The 14,883-nt window shown below is 37.7% G+C and overlaps 1 protein-coding gene across 1 annotated transcript in view; it reads left to right on the top strand.

Annotated features, from left to right (window-relative positions):
- The window catches only part of CFAP58 (cilia and flagella associated protein 58), a 109,826-nt gene that overhangs the window by 41,901 nt on the left and 53,042 nt on the right, over window positions 1–14,883 (top strand). The window contains exons 12-15 of the mRNA XM_060767014.2: window positions 8,230–8,370; window positions 8,648–8,871; window positions 11,612–11,723; window positions 13,569–13,673. Coding sequence (XP_060622997.2) covers window positions 8,230–8,370; window positions 8,648–8,871; window positions 11,612–11,723; window positions 13,569–13,673 — 582 coding nt within the window. The remainder of the gene's footprint in view (window positions 1–8,229; window positions 8,371–8,647; window positions 8,872–11,611; window positions 11,724–13,568; window positions 13,674–14,883) is intronic.

Here is a 14,883-nt window from a genome sequence, read left to right as displayed (position 1 = left end):
GACCGTGACCTCATATTCCATTTCTATAACTGTGTTCCCAGCTAGCCACAGAGCTCCATGTGAGCTCCTGGTGGTTGCCCCATTCTGACTGTTATCTTGCCTCCTTGGCCAATATGTTAGTTGTGCCCTTTCTTAGAACTGGAAGATCTAAAGATAGTAGTGAAGATGCTGGTAACCTCAAGGTTGGACTTCTGCGATGTGCTTTACTTTGAGCTACCTCTGTACTAAGTTTGGAAACTCCAATTAGTTCAAAACATGTCAGCTAGATTAATTACAGGAAGATCTAGGAGTGAACATATTACACCTATACTAAAATCACTCCACTAGTTGCCAATTAGTTTCTGGGCAAAGTACAAAGTGTTCATTATTAGATTTAAAGCCCTACATGGTTTGGTTTCAGGTTAGCTGCAGGATCGCCTTCTCCCATATGATCTGTCCTTTTGGATACTGAGGCCTTCTGGCTATTCCGGCTATTCCAGCCAGACAGAACTTGACTGGCAACTGTCTTCCAGAAGATCTTTCTTTTGGTCGCTCTTGGAGTGTGGAATGACCTGCCAGAAGAGATTCAACAGCTAAATAAGCTGTCAGAATTTAAACAAACTTTTCCTAAAATGGAAATGTAGTGATGAAAAATGATCACTAATTAGATTTCTGCTTATCTTGCATTTTGAGACATGAACTAGTCACAGGGTCTGGCTTCAATTCTGATGAATGCTGTTGGAAAAATTACCTGCTTTGGCTGCATTTATGTGAAACTAATCTTATTTCACTTAATTTTCAAACTCAAGCTGAATTGAAAGAATGTGTGCATCTCAGGGACTACCATGGGACATTCTTTTTTCTTATTCACAAATTTAGATACAATTTGTAGGTATAATAACTCTGAAGGAGAAGGCTCTGCTGTCAAATTGCTGACAAGTATTCTCCAGAGTCCTTGGGCATCATTATTCTGAAAAAGGCCAGATGATCCTAACAGACATTGACAATTTCAGATGTTTTGGTGTAAAAGTTTATGTAGATAGAACATTCTTGAATTTGCGCTTAGGGATTTACTTTCCTCATGCTACCCCAGCGAATGATATGAAAATGATACACCAAACCTATAGAAAGACAGCTGGAGAAGGATAGATGCAGGATCTTGGGAAATATGCTGGTCGAAAACCAGTTTAAGGTTTTTGAAATAGTGATGCACAGTGACATTGGAAGGATGACCATCCCTTAGCCCCATCCTTGTTCCTTCTCATCTTATTTGTATTTGATATGCCACTAACTGTCATGTTGCTCAGCAGAACATGTAATATGACATCAGGTTTGTAAGGGGAGAAGTGGTAACAAGCATTTCTACTTTGTTTTTAAAGATCCATTTTAGTTAGACTCCAAGGCAATATAGTACAATTATTTGAGCCAGGGCCCATTTAAAAAAGCCTGGCAAAAGCAGTATGAAACTGGTGGTGGCAAAAGGTATAGCTAAGAACAACAGAAAAATTCACAATGTTGTGGTTGGTAGACAGAATTTAGTCAATGGAAGAAGCAGGCATCACAGAGACGGAGGCAGGTGGTCGCTAGTGCTAAGCATCATCCTTCCAAGATGCCACAGTTTCACTGATGGCAAGCAGAAGTCCTTAATTCATGTGGCAAAAGAGTAATTAGCAGGATGACTACATTATCTGTTTTGTCTGGTGTGCCAGCTGCACTCCTTCCTAGAATTGGAAGACATAGTAGTGCACATGCTGATATTCTGAAGGCCAGAATTCTGTGACACACTGCACATTGGGCTACCTTTGTATCAAACTGGGAAAGTCCAGTTAATTAAAAATGTGGTAGCCAGATTGGTTACAGGTACGTCTAGAAATGAGCATATAACACCTATACTGAAGTCATTCCACTGGCTGGCAATTAGTTTCCAGGCAAAGTACCAAGTGTTATTAGGTTTGTTGTTGTTGTTTATTCATTCAGTCACTTCCGAATCTTCATGACCTCATGGACCAGTCCACACCAGAGTTTCCTGTCGGCTGTCGCCACCCCCAGCTCATTCAAGGTCAAGCCAGTCACTTCAAGGATACTATCCACCAATCTTGCCTTTTATCAGCCACTCTTCCTTTTTCCTTCCATTTTTCCCTGCATAATTGTCTTTTCCAAGCTTTCCTGTCTTCTCATTATGTGGCCAAAGTACTTCATCTGCATAGTTTGGGTCCAGGTTACCTACAGAATTGCCTTATATAATTCACCCCATATATTTAAGTTTTCTGGGGGACATTTACTTGAACCAGCTGGAACTTGGTTGGCAACTATTACCCAGATCAGGGGTCCTCAAACTAAGGCCCAGGGGCCAGATACGGCCCTTCAAGGTCATATACCCAACCCTTGCTCAGGGTCAACCTAAATCTGAAACGACTTGAAAGCACACAACAACAACTATCCTATCTCATCAGCCAAAAGCAGGCCCACACTTCCCATTGAAATACTAATAAGTTTATATTTGTTAAAATTGTTCTTCATTTTAATTATTGTATTGTTTTCAAGTGTTTTTTTGCACTACAAATAAGATATGTGCATAGGAATTCATTCATTTTTTTTTCAAATTATAATCTGGTCCTACAACAGTTTGAGGGACTATGACCTGGCCCTCTGTTTAAAAAGTTTGAGGACCCCTGACCCAGATAGTATTTTATCTATGTATTTTAATTGTGTTGTGTTTCGAGCTTTGTGGAGAGGTGGGTAACAAATTAAAATATGATGATGATTACTACCACCACCAAATGAACAAATAGCTAGGCAGACAGGCAAACAAAGAGACAATTGGTGAAAGGAGACACTTACAGAGAAAGCCTTTGAGGCAAGTAGACACCTATAAAACCAGTCATACTTTTTTGAGGCAGAGAAAATTTTCCTACCATTAAATTGGAACATTGTGTTAGGCATTAGATGGTATGCTAGGAATTCTGCAGAGTGACTGCACTCAAAGATCAGAGAGCTGAGCAGGAGGAAACAGACTGAGACAGTTAGTATTGAAGACTGAGAGGTCTGCAGAATGAGACGCAGCCACAGGAGTTGCCAGGCATAAGTAAGCCTTAAGTCTACACCTCCGGGATGCCACTCAGAGGGTGGTGCTATTTTTTGGCATTAGATGAGAAAGCAGGAAGGATGAAGATGAGAGATCTATGAGTCTGAAATTACAAATAAGGGAAGTTCCTCATCATACATATATTCATGATCTGAAAAAATATGATTGGTTTTGATGACAAGCTCTCCACATTCACTGGGATTGGTGGCATCAGATCCCCTGAAAAGTGAAAATCACAAATGAATACATTGATATATGTTTACTTGAGATAACTCTTCTCCATGGATGTCTAGTTTTTCCAGCATGGCTCTATGGTAAATGTCCGCTGGAAGATGAACAAGGAATTACAATTGAGGACCTAGAGATACATAGAGGTGTTCTGTCTTGAAGTCTCCATTTTCCAGCATGGAGGTGTTTAATCGTAAAGTCACACTGAAGGACCTAGAAAATTCTAGACAGAATATTAACCTTGAAAATGCTGCGCAACACTTCTGATTGTAGTTGCCTTTTTATAAATAAAGACAAAAACACATATAGTAAAAAGGGAGAGGGTTTTTTTTGTGCTCAGAAAGCCATTCATCTATGTTAAGTCAAAAGAGAAGCAGGAAATTACTTTTGGTATTTCTTTTATTTAAAGGCACTGAATGTCATCCAGACTGGCTCCATGATATGTAGCTTTTCTGAATTCAGTCTTATTTTCTCCTGCAAAAACTGAAAGAAACAGCATCCATAGCAGCTCATTATTATTTTCACTTGAGGGAGGTGTCTCCTCTTCGACTCTTTTTGCTTTGCTTTTCTTTTGTCAATTTTGTACTATTCTTCAGTGACTCTGTAGGTTTCTAGCCATTGTCAGCACATTAATGTTATGACAAGATGTCAATAGATCTCTGTAAAAAGGTGGTGAATTTTGGTTCTTGATGTGTATCAGAGTTGTTATATCAGCTATGGAGAAGGGATTCAGAACCTCACTTCTCGTGCAAAACCTGCTGTAACTAGTCTGTAATGTAAACTTGTCAGCAGAATCATTGCTATGTTCTTTTACCTGCTCCATTATATAGTGGCAAAAATATATGTGGTTTCCCATTAGGGATGTGATAAAAAGTTGTTGCTGTTTGCAAAGCACATGGTATTTTTGGGTTTTGACCTCTGAAATTGCCACTTGCAGCCATCAGTTGTAAGAATATTTCATTTGCAAATGAAATAATGGGGCAGGCACTTTAGTGGAAAATTCAGTGTGCAGGACTTTTTTTTTTTTTTTTTTTGCTTAAACAGTTCTTCAGCCATTCAGATAGAGTATTCGATCAAGCATTTAACAACAAGGGTGCCATTCGTTCTGCTTCTATATAAACTACAACAAAATCCTTTTGGTTTAAAGCTTAATCAGTAATCCCTTTGAGAATTCACAACAAGCAAGATGTTGTTTTACAATTAATTTTTATTGGGTTGCTGTATTTTTTTATTCTTCAAACACACTAGTCTGGAGTGTCCTGTCTGCACACAGGGAGGATTGCAGTCTTGTCCACATTTGGCTAGAGAAATCAGTCCCATTTTAAGGCCACAGGTCTACACTGAGAATTCGGCAGACTTAGAGGAATAAGTGTGTGGAACTAAAGACCTATCTCTGTGTAGACCTACTTAGAATTGCATTGTTAGTTGCAGCAAGACTCCATGTACTTTACTTCTGAGTAGGGAGGATTAGAAGCTGATTCCTACCTAGCCTGGAAATAAGTCCTACTACTTTGAACAGGCATTACTTGAGGGTAGAAACACTTCTTCTCTTTTCCAAAACCCAAATTGATCTCTTTTTCTCTCACTGCGGCTATGTATAACCAACATGCTGGCTTTCCAATAATAATTCATATCCCCCATAATCGTGAGCATCCTGAACACCAGAAATGCATTTCCCCATCACTACCTTAGGCCCTCTACACAAGGCTCATTGACATCTTTACCACACTTGGTTGAAGAACTACTTATATATTCATGTATAAATTTAAAAAGTCTGCAAAAAACATGGATTAATTTATCCACAGGTCAATAATACTGTAAATAACTCTTATTCAAAAAAGAACCATTATCTTTTCTGTGTAGAGTTGCAAAGGATGAAAGCATAACCTGTCATGAGAGAAGCTGAAAGAAAAACTACCCACTCTACTCTCTCCGCCACAATGCCACTTCTGGTCTTTTTGTGTGTCTGGGCACAAAAATTGGTGCCTGAACTTCTGAGACTGTTTTCCCCTCTCCATGGAATTACCTTGACCTTATTCACAGGTCATATCAAAATTAATAGTTTAGGCCACCAAACAAGCCCTTGACTTGTGCATGAGTATACAGGCAATCCTTGAGTTACAAACATCTGACTTACAAATGATTCATAGTTACAAACGGGTGAGAGAAATTTGTCCATAGGAAGGGAAATTCACTCCTAAAAGAGTAACCATGGGAAAAAGGTGTCTCCACTGAAGCTTTGTCACCAGTCCTTATTTCCATGAGAAACCAGATTTTTTCAAAATCCGATTATCACAGGGACATAAAGTGATGTGAAATCTTCTGAACAGAGTCACAGGTTTTCTCAAAATATTTTAATAATCCAGTGTCCTTTAAAAAAATATGTTATGCAAACCTGGACATTTTATATTGAGAAGCAGCTTAAATTTCCATGCATTTAAACCAGAGAAATTGTTTCTATTAGTGGATTCAACCAAAATCTAAAAGCTACATTGTGTTTGCCGTGTGCTTGTACTGTGACTACATTTTGATATAATAAATGATTCTGCAGTGCTGAACTGATGAACACATTTTACACTTAGTTACTTTAACACAATGTTGAGTACATGCTAGTACCAGGCAACACTGATTGTTGTTCATTTCATGACATTGGATCAGCCTCAAAAATTAAGTAGCTAAGATACAAATATTGTACATACAGGAAAATAAACATTTTGTTTTAAAAACTAGTAGTGGAATATTTTTTATTAGTATGATAAAACAAGACATACCTGCTTATTGATATCAAGTCCTTTTCAAAATCTATTGTACCAGAGCAAGATCAAATGTCTTTGACATTGAGGAATACTGTGTCCTGGGAAAACATTATGTTTCAACAGAGGCCTTCTTTTAAAAAGAATTTGTCCCTGCCTTTGAAGGGCATTAGCAAAACATTTGCCTGTTTTTTCAAAGAAGTTGTTGATATTATAAGAACACGACAAAGAGTTTATTTTGCTCCTGTAATGGCCTGAGTTGATATTTGAAAATAATAGTTATCTATCACCACTGAAATAGTGCCTAAGGGTCCATCTACACTGTTGAATTAATGGAGTTTAACATCACTGTCCTGGTTCAATTATATGGAATCTTGTAAGTTGTAGTTTGGCAGGGCACCAATACTCTTTGGCAGAGAAGGTTAAAGATCTTGTAAAAGTCCCACTCCTATGATTCCATGGCACTGAGCCATGGATGTTAAAGAGTCGTATGCTTAGAATAGTCATCAGTGTGGATGCTTATCCATGAAAAACCAAGCAGCAGATCAGTAAACAAAGCCAAAGAGATTTCAAACTATAGTGCAGCCAAAGTTGTTTGAAGGACTCCCTCACACAATGAATATGATATGAACCTGCCAGAGTTTTAAGATCTGCAGGGAAGGGTTTACTCCTAGTCCCACCACCATCAAAGGTTTGCAAGTTAAGGACAGAGAGTGACTGTGTGTCTTCTCCCTTGCTGAATTCATCATTCTTGTCACAAAATACCCTCTGAGCACCTGGGAAGTCCCCAAAACATGGTAAAATGACCCTGTGTCCCTTGAAGAGCAAATAAGAACGTCTTTTGATTTTTGTGTGTATGAAAGCAGGTGCATTGGGAGTGCAACTCCTCAAGATCTCCATAGGGGTTAACATGCCCTTGCTCCCAGCATTCCACAGTTGCTCCCTCCTGCTTTTATTGGTGACCCATGCCTTGAGTTTCCATGTTCAAAGTCAGTGGTTCTCAACCTGTGGGTCCCCAGGTTTTTGGCCTACAACTCCCAGAAATCCCATCCAGTTTACCAGCCGTTAGGATTTCTGGGAATTGAAGGCCAAAATATGTGGGGAACCACTGATCTAAGTACTTCTTGAAAAAAGTTAGCATGCATTAAGGTGACTTGAATTGCTGCCTTTTTTGTAGGGTTTGTCTCAAAAAATATCCTATGTATCCTCTGCACAGGTGATGCTGTTATGTGGACAGCAATGTTTTTTATTGTCTTCACCAGCTCTGTTTCATACAGATCATACAGCCATATCATCTGTATACTTGTCCAGCAGCAAATTTCAGTCAATTTAGTCGAGTAATATTTATAATAATGGCTGCAAATATTGTCGTCATTTCAATCCAGTTTTCATAAATCTGAATACTGTGCTCCCCCCCCCCCCCCCCGTAGCTTAACAAATGCTTGGGTATTATAAACTGAGCTACCATCACAGGGACATTTCTCACTGGGATAACTTTAATGTAGATGATGGAGTCACGAAAATAATTGACCCCTCCCCCATTTTTTTGGCTCAATCACTATCAGAATGGAGACAACAGAAAACTAGAACTTGGAAGTGCACCTATGAAGGAACTAGACAAGATCTAGTTGAAATGTCAAGATAACTGAATAGCAAAGTTTGGATAGTCATGTCACTGTCTTTCCAATTTCTATGTGTGGTTGTGAAAACCAGATGATGAAGAAAGCTGATGTAAAGAAAATCAACTCATAAGAAAAATGACTCACAGAATAGGCAATGGGGCTTGGTAAAATAGAAAGCAGTAGAAAAGACCCCATTTCAGACTCAACCAAGGAAGCCACATCCCTGAATATGCAAGACTTAAGCAGGACTGTTGATGATAGGGCGAATTGAAGATCTCTCCTCCATTGGTTCTCCCTAAGTCAAAGTTGACTCGATAGCAATTAATCCCAAACATCAATGCATGATGTTCGGCACACGGTGTATAGTCTTATTTTAGTGTATATTTGTGTAGTATTTCTAATCTGCTTCTGAAAACCAGTTAAATTGAACAAAATATGAGACACTAAAGAATAATATATGCTTATTTCCAAATCTTAATCATTTTAAATTCTTCAGGTTTATGAAGTGGAAAAAGTGTTAATAAAGCCTATTTCTTTCCCTCTTTTGCTGTATTTCTTTCAGACCGAGCTGCTTAAAATGAGGCAACAAGCTCTGGAGACTAAACATTTTATTGAAAAACAAGAGGAGGAAGAAAGAAAACTCTTGAAAATCATTTCTGAAGCAGATGCAGAGAGAATGAAGCAAAAGAAAGAACTGGACCAGGTGGGCAGTAGTGTCTAATAAAATATAGCTGGAATACTTGACAAAAACCATTAAAAGTATGTATTGTAAAAAAAAAGATGCCAGTTATTTTAGTGAAAAATCTGGCACTCTGTCCAAGCAGCTGAAACCCCTCACCAATAATGTTTTATATATTGATGATACGTAACCTTATTGATGCCATACTTTGTACTGATGAAGTTTCTTCTCCCCTGTGCTTTCTGACAGTTATACTTTCAGCCCATTTGTGGAGTCTTGACTTGGTCTGCTTCATTTCCAGGTTATTAGTGAAAGAGACATCCTGGGGAGCCAGCTGGTTCGCCGCAATGATGAATTGGCTCTTCTATATGAGAAGATCAAAATCCAGCAATCAATTCTGAATAAGGGAGAAATGCAGTACCGGCAAAGAGTTGAAGACATCCGACTGCTCAAGTTGGAGATCAAAAAACTTCGTCGGGAGAAGGCAATACTTAGCAAGAGTGTGGCTAATGTGGAGGAACTCAGGTAGAAAGACATTAGTGAATCACATTTGCTTAGGGCTGTGGCCACGACACTGCTTTTGAGACCCCAGGGAGCACTTGTTTTCATGCATGACACATAATTGTGTTGACATGCAAATTATTTCAGAGAAGGATTTTATTCAGCTGACCTCATACACATACTAAACTTAAATAGCAGTGAGGAAAAAGAGTACTCTTTTAAGGAAAAAGTAGCTGGTATCAAACTACCACAGTTTCATATCTCACCTTGTTGTTTGAGTTACTAGCAACATATACTTGATAGACAGCTGTGGGAAAGGTGTTCACAGTTCAGTGAACTACCTAGTGGTTCGCAGCACCTACATTAATGGAGCGGTTTTTATTAGGCAATTCATTGCAGAAACAGAACATCTGACATATTTATAACAACCCATTATATGTTCTCAGTTTTTTATCCTTCAGATTTATCAGGTGGCAGATCGAGTAGAAAGATTTGCTTAAATTTCCACGGGAAATTGTATTTACCTCAGAGCACAATTTCATGGCCTTGCTGGATTTATATTCCTTCTCTTTGGGCTGGTACTTTTAAAAGAGAAAAGAAAAATACTTAACTATGTGTGAGACATATTTTGTTGTTTTGGAAAAATATAGTTACACAGTTGCTGTGGGCTTGTACAAAACTAGACTTGGGGGGAAAAGGACCGCACTTTAGGTTTGCTGCTAGTTTGGTAAAAGAGGTTCTTTCTTTGCTTCAGTAGCTAATCAGGTTGACTGGGGGATTGTGAGAGTTGTGGCAAAAAAGTAACTTTTCTAAGGTCTGATCCTTAAAAAATAAGAATGGTAATATAGTTAAAGCACAGTTTTATTGGACCTATTTGAGTAGCTAAAGAGCTTGCAAAACTGTGTTGAATTTAGTGGAATTTGTTCCATAGGAAAGGTCCATAAGATGTCACTGTAAGATATTCTGTGTCTAAATTCAAATTAATATTTGGCAGTTGACTATAGCGATAATGAAACAATTTTGTATCTGCTCTTTTATTAAAGCAAAGATAGACATCAGGCTGTGGATGTTTGACTACTTAAATTAGAGAGCAAATCTTTGGTTGGCTTGAAGGACTGATAACGGTATTGGGGATGAAAGAGAGACTTTGTTCTGTGCCACATTGTCTGCGGTCTATAATCTGGTTGTGTCCCAGTGCAGACATTGGATGAGATGATTTCTAATTCACTCAAACTCTAGTGTCCTATGATTCTATGTGGAGGTGGCCTCTCATGGTGCATAAGTGATGTGGCATATGCTCATTGTCTTTAATTAATGGAAAGTTTAGGTATGCAGTTTAAGCTTGTTAGGCACGATGTGTGATTACCATATGGAAATGCAGTATATGCCACTGTGGCAAGATTAGTTTATATTAATGGCACAAGCAAGTCATTGTTTTTAATGAACTCTCAAACCATTGCTAGAATTGCCAAAAGAGTCATGTTTTCCCATTTGCAGTGCTAAGTAGCTTTAACTAGTACTTCTGTTAGTTCTTTTATTTTACCAGCTAAGGATAACTTCACACATCAGAAATTGATTTTTTGTCTTTTGTGCAAAGCAATACTTTAATTATAGGGTTTTATAATACCAGGAAAGGAAACTAAAATTTAAATTGATACCAATTTTTTGAAGATAATATAATGTTTAATACAACTCTCGAGAGTGACTGCTTCTAATAATTATTTAGTGTGCTGGTGTTGCTTCCTTCTATGAAATCATTGCCAGATTGAACTTTCTTCTGTATTGTATGTTAACATGTTTATTTATTTACATGTGAGAAAACACATATTATTTTATGTGGAGAGATTGCATTTCAATTTTAGGTATACATTAAAATCTTTTATAGATATCTCTTGTTCCATAGAAATTGTCTTTTTATAAAGTACATTATATGCTAAGTATCAAATGTGGATAGTTTAATTGATATTTTGCCCTCATTGACCACTTAAGTGGTAATATTTTAGGTAATATCTTCTGAACATGCAGTAGCACAGCAGATTAAACTGCTCGCTGCAGAAAAACTTGCTGACCGAATGGTCAGCAGTTGGAAGCCACGGATTAGGGTGAGTTCCCTCCAACCTAGTAGTTCAAAAACATGTAATGTGAGTAGATTAATAGGTACCACTTTGGCAAGAAGGTAAAAGGCACCCATGCAGCCATGCCGGCAAAACACGACCAGGAAGGTCTATGGACATCAGGCTCCTCGGCATGGAAAAATGGAACAAGAGCCCCTCCCCGTGGCAAGAGTTGAACATTGCCTCCAGACACCGGAGATGTCATTATTCACTTTAAAGAAGGCATTGATTGTTTGCCTATATATATGTATACTGTAATCCACTCTGAGCCTCCTTGGGGAAATAGAGCGGAATATAAATAAAGTGCATTATTATTATTCTTTTGCAATATGTTATGGGTATAATCCATATTCTAAATATAACACTGCTTTAGGCATGCTTAAGTCCATTGACTTCAGTGGGCTTGAGTAATTTTTAACTGTATGTTCACTTCTGGTCCAAAATTCCAGTTTCCAATCACATAAATGAAAAGGCCTTTCATACTTTGAATAATATAAATATATCTTTATAACTGCCTTGAATTAATGGGAAGATGTAGCATTGCTTTTGGCAAACGGGATTTCTGAAAACAGCATTGCCTCACCATGACGTGATTGCACAATTGACTTGATTGCAGAAGTCATGATGTTTGTGTGGCTCTCTTTTTGAAGGCAGGAAGTTTATCATATGCAGAAAGAACTGCTGAAGGAACGCACTCGTTGTAGAGCATTGGAGGAAGAACTAGAGAACCCAATGAATGTTCACAGATGGAGGAAATTAGAGGTACCATGTCACATCCCGCAAAGCTGAGATTTACAAATAAGTAGTGCTGCACAATGCATATTTACTTTTAATGTCATGCAGATTGACATCAAAAGAGCAGAAAGGCTAAAATTTACATACCGTATTTTGTGGTGATTAATGACAGACAGGTTTTATATGCACAAAGCATTTGAGGTTATTTTTCTGTTGCATCCATAATATACAATGAGAAATCATTATAAAATGAGAACTGATCAAAACCAGGAGAATAAAATAGTCTGAAGATTAAAAGAGTAATAGCTCATTAACTAGGGTAAAGGGATGGAGTATTTAACAGTTTAAAGGGCATCCCATCTTTGAAAAGGAATAACCTTTCTGTTGTTTAATGTGAAATGTTGGCTAGGTTAGAGAGGATACAGAAAATGGAAAAGAATAGTTCATTAAACAGGTTGGCTTACTTACTTTTAGGTGGAGGGATACGAGAGAACTCTAAAATAGCATTGTTTATTTTGTCATTTAAGCACATAGATTTCTTTAGCTGTCATGCTGAAATCTAAATACATAAAAATCCATTAAGTATGGGCCAAATGTATGAGCAAACATGGCACTTATAAACATTTTCATGCCAGTTTAGATTTCTGTTTGCATATAGCCTTCTCCTTCATGCAGTGCCAAAAGTGGTATTGTTCAACTTCACAAAGAAGTCCAGCTGAATGTTTTGGCTGCCAATTCTGATATTTTGATGCTTCATTTTAAGCGACAAAGTATTTTGGGTTTTCCTGTTTGGAAGCAGATTGACTGTAGGACAGTAAATTATATTATAACATTGTTTTGGGTGAAAATCTAGAGCCAAGAGGATTTGATTAAAATGCTTAGCAATTGTTTGTATAGAATAAATAATTTGCATGATTGCCTTGAGTCCATGAAACATGGTAAGCAATATATCTAAATCACATATGTTGAAATCCAATGCCTAAATTAAATTAATTTTGGCGTTCAATCTTCTCTTATATTCAGTGTGAACAAAAAGTAGAATTGTCAATGGGTCCATTGCACAAAATACACATTTTTTTCTTATGGGTGACCACTGACATTATGCAAACTCTGTATAAATTGTTTCAGTCTGAAATAGAAATGCAACACTGTAGACATAGTTGAAGCAATACCTATCCCCAGACTTGAACATTTGGGTCTCTTGGAAATGAATGCTTGCTATCTGCCCCTAGATCATTGGTTCTCAACCTTTGGGTCCCCAGTTGTTTTGGCCTACAACTTCCAGAAATCCCAACCAGTTAGGATTTCTGGGAGTTGAAGGCCAAAACATCTGGGGAGCTCCGACAGAAGGTTTTTTCCCCCAGACTGCCCCATATGTTAAGACAATGGGAATTCTGCTAGTATCTGAAAATGTTGCAGTGCTTTTACTGGGGAGATAGTTACATGGAACTCGGTGAGTGTTACCTCTGGAGTAGTTAGGACAGCATTGTAAATATGATAAAAGAAAATGATATTTTTGTATTCTAGCTCATTAGATGGTTTTTGGCAAAGGTAGTCCATATGTAGCAAAACCCATATGCAATAATTTGTGACAGTTTCTTTGATACTGAAACATGTTCAGAACAAATAATGGGACATCTCCCTCATTTCCCTCATAGAGCAACACTTTAACTGTCAGAAATATTATAACAATATTGGTTTTCACTTTTACATTCTTTTGTCATTTTTAAGTCAGTAGCTTCACTGAGATAATTCTGTAAGATGGTTGGTCCTCTTTGTTATGGAAAAATACTGCTTTCAGCTGTATTCAGTTAGGTACATATTGTAAAATGCAGAGATGGCAATTAGAAAAAAAATATTTCTTTCATGCAGGCCAGTGATCCAAGTACCTATGAACTGATACAGAAGATACATGCACTACAGAAACGGCTTATAAGCAAGACAGAAGAAGTGGTGGAAAAAGAGTTGCTCCTGCAGGTACAATTGGCATGTTGGGTATATTTTGTTCAGTTTCTTATGAGTTTCTTAGGCAGGGTGTGTCTTGTGAGCCCTTGTAGAAAATCAGATTGGCAGAGTTTCCAATATGGATATATAGATGTAAATATAGAAATAGTTATGTATATGTGTCATTATCCAACTACTTATTCTCTGATCAGTTATGAACTTTTTTCAACTCAATTAAGAAATGTTTTCTTATTTTGATATGAGCAAACACATCAGTGATTTTGTAATGTCAAGCTAGCATGCCTGTTTATTCTCTACCAGTGGAGTCTTGTCTTGTGCTTGGATTCACCTCAGTGCTTTCAAAAATGAATATACCCTCTTTAAAAAGTACAGAGCTTTCTCTCCTAGACTACCTAATGAAGATCTCAAAAGTTTGCTTAATTTTTGTACCCTTTGACCTAATCACAGAATTAAATGTGAGTTGTAGAATATTCTGTTACTTTACCATGGTAACAATTGGGCAACTTTTTTGTACTGGAAATAATTATTAACCTACCTTGCAGAATTGTTGTGAGGGTAGAAAGGTTAGTGTCTGCTAGACAACTTAAATGGGAATAATAAGAAAGATCTGTTAGCTCTAAGATATAAATAGATTACATGAATGTAAAAATAGATTAGTGGTGATGACAAATGTGTTCTAGTGGCTTTTTACACTGTCTGACCCATTGTGGAATTCTGTAGTCCATTCACTTGGGAGAAGTCCTACAGAACATGAGGGGTCTTACTAATGTAACTACATTTTTGTAGTTCATCATACTATCAAAAGGGATTTCTCCCCATCCACTCCCAAAACCTGTTGACAAGAGATGGATTATTACTCTGCAGAATTTGATTTAGGACCCTTCCACACAGCCCTATATCCCAGAATATCAGGGTAGAAAACCCCACAATATCTGCTTTGAATTTGGTTATCTGAGTCCACAGTCAGATAATGTGGGATTTCCTGCCTTGATATTCTGGGATATAGGTCTGTATGGAAGGGCCCTCAGAGACTTTCCAAATGCTGAACTTCTTTAGAATAGCTAAACCAACTTTATAACTCAGTCCCGTGGAGATCTACTGAATTCAGTGACGCCTATTTCCAGAGTATTCTTACAGAAATTGTAACCTGGAGAGGAAAGGAATTTCTCAAACAGATGAGGGCAGATTTGAGAGTTGGCTATGAAGAGCGAGGTGGTAAACT

Source organism: Anolis sagrei, chromosome 3 (genome assembly GCF_037176765.1).
Source record: "Anolis sagrei isolate rAnoSag1 chromosome 3, rAnoSag1.mat, whole genome shotgun sequence".
NCBI lineage: Eukaryota > Metazoa > Chordata > Lepidosauria > Squamata > Dactyloidae > Anolis > Anolis sagrei.
Note: the sequence above shows the minus strand (reverse complement) of the source record. Positions and strands in the feature narration are given on the sequence as shown.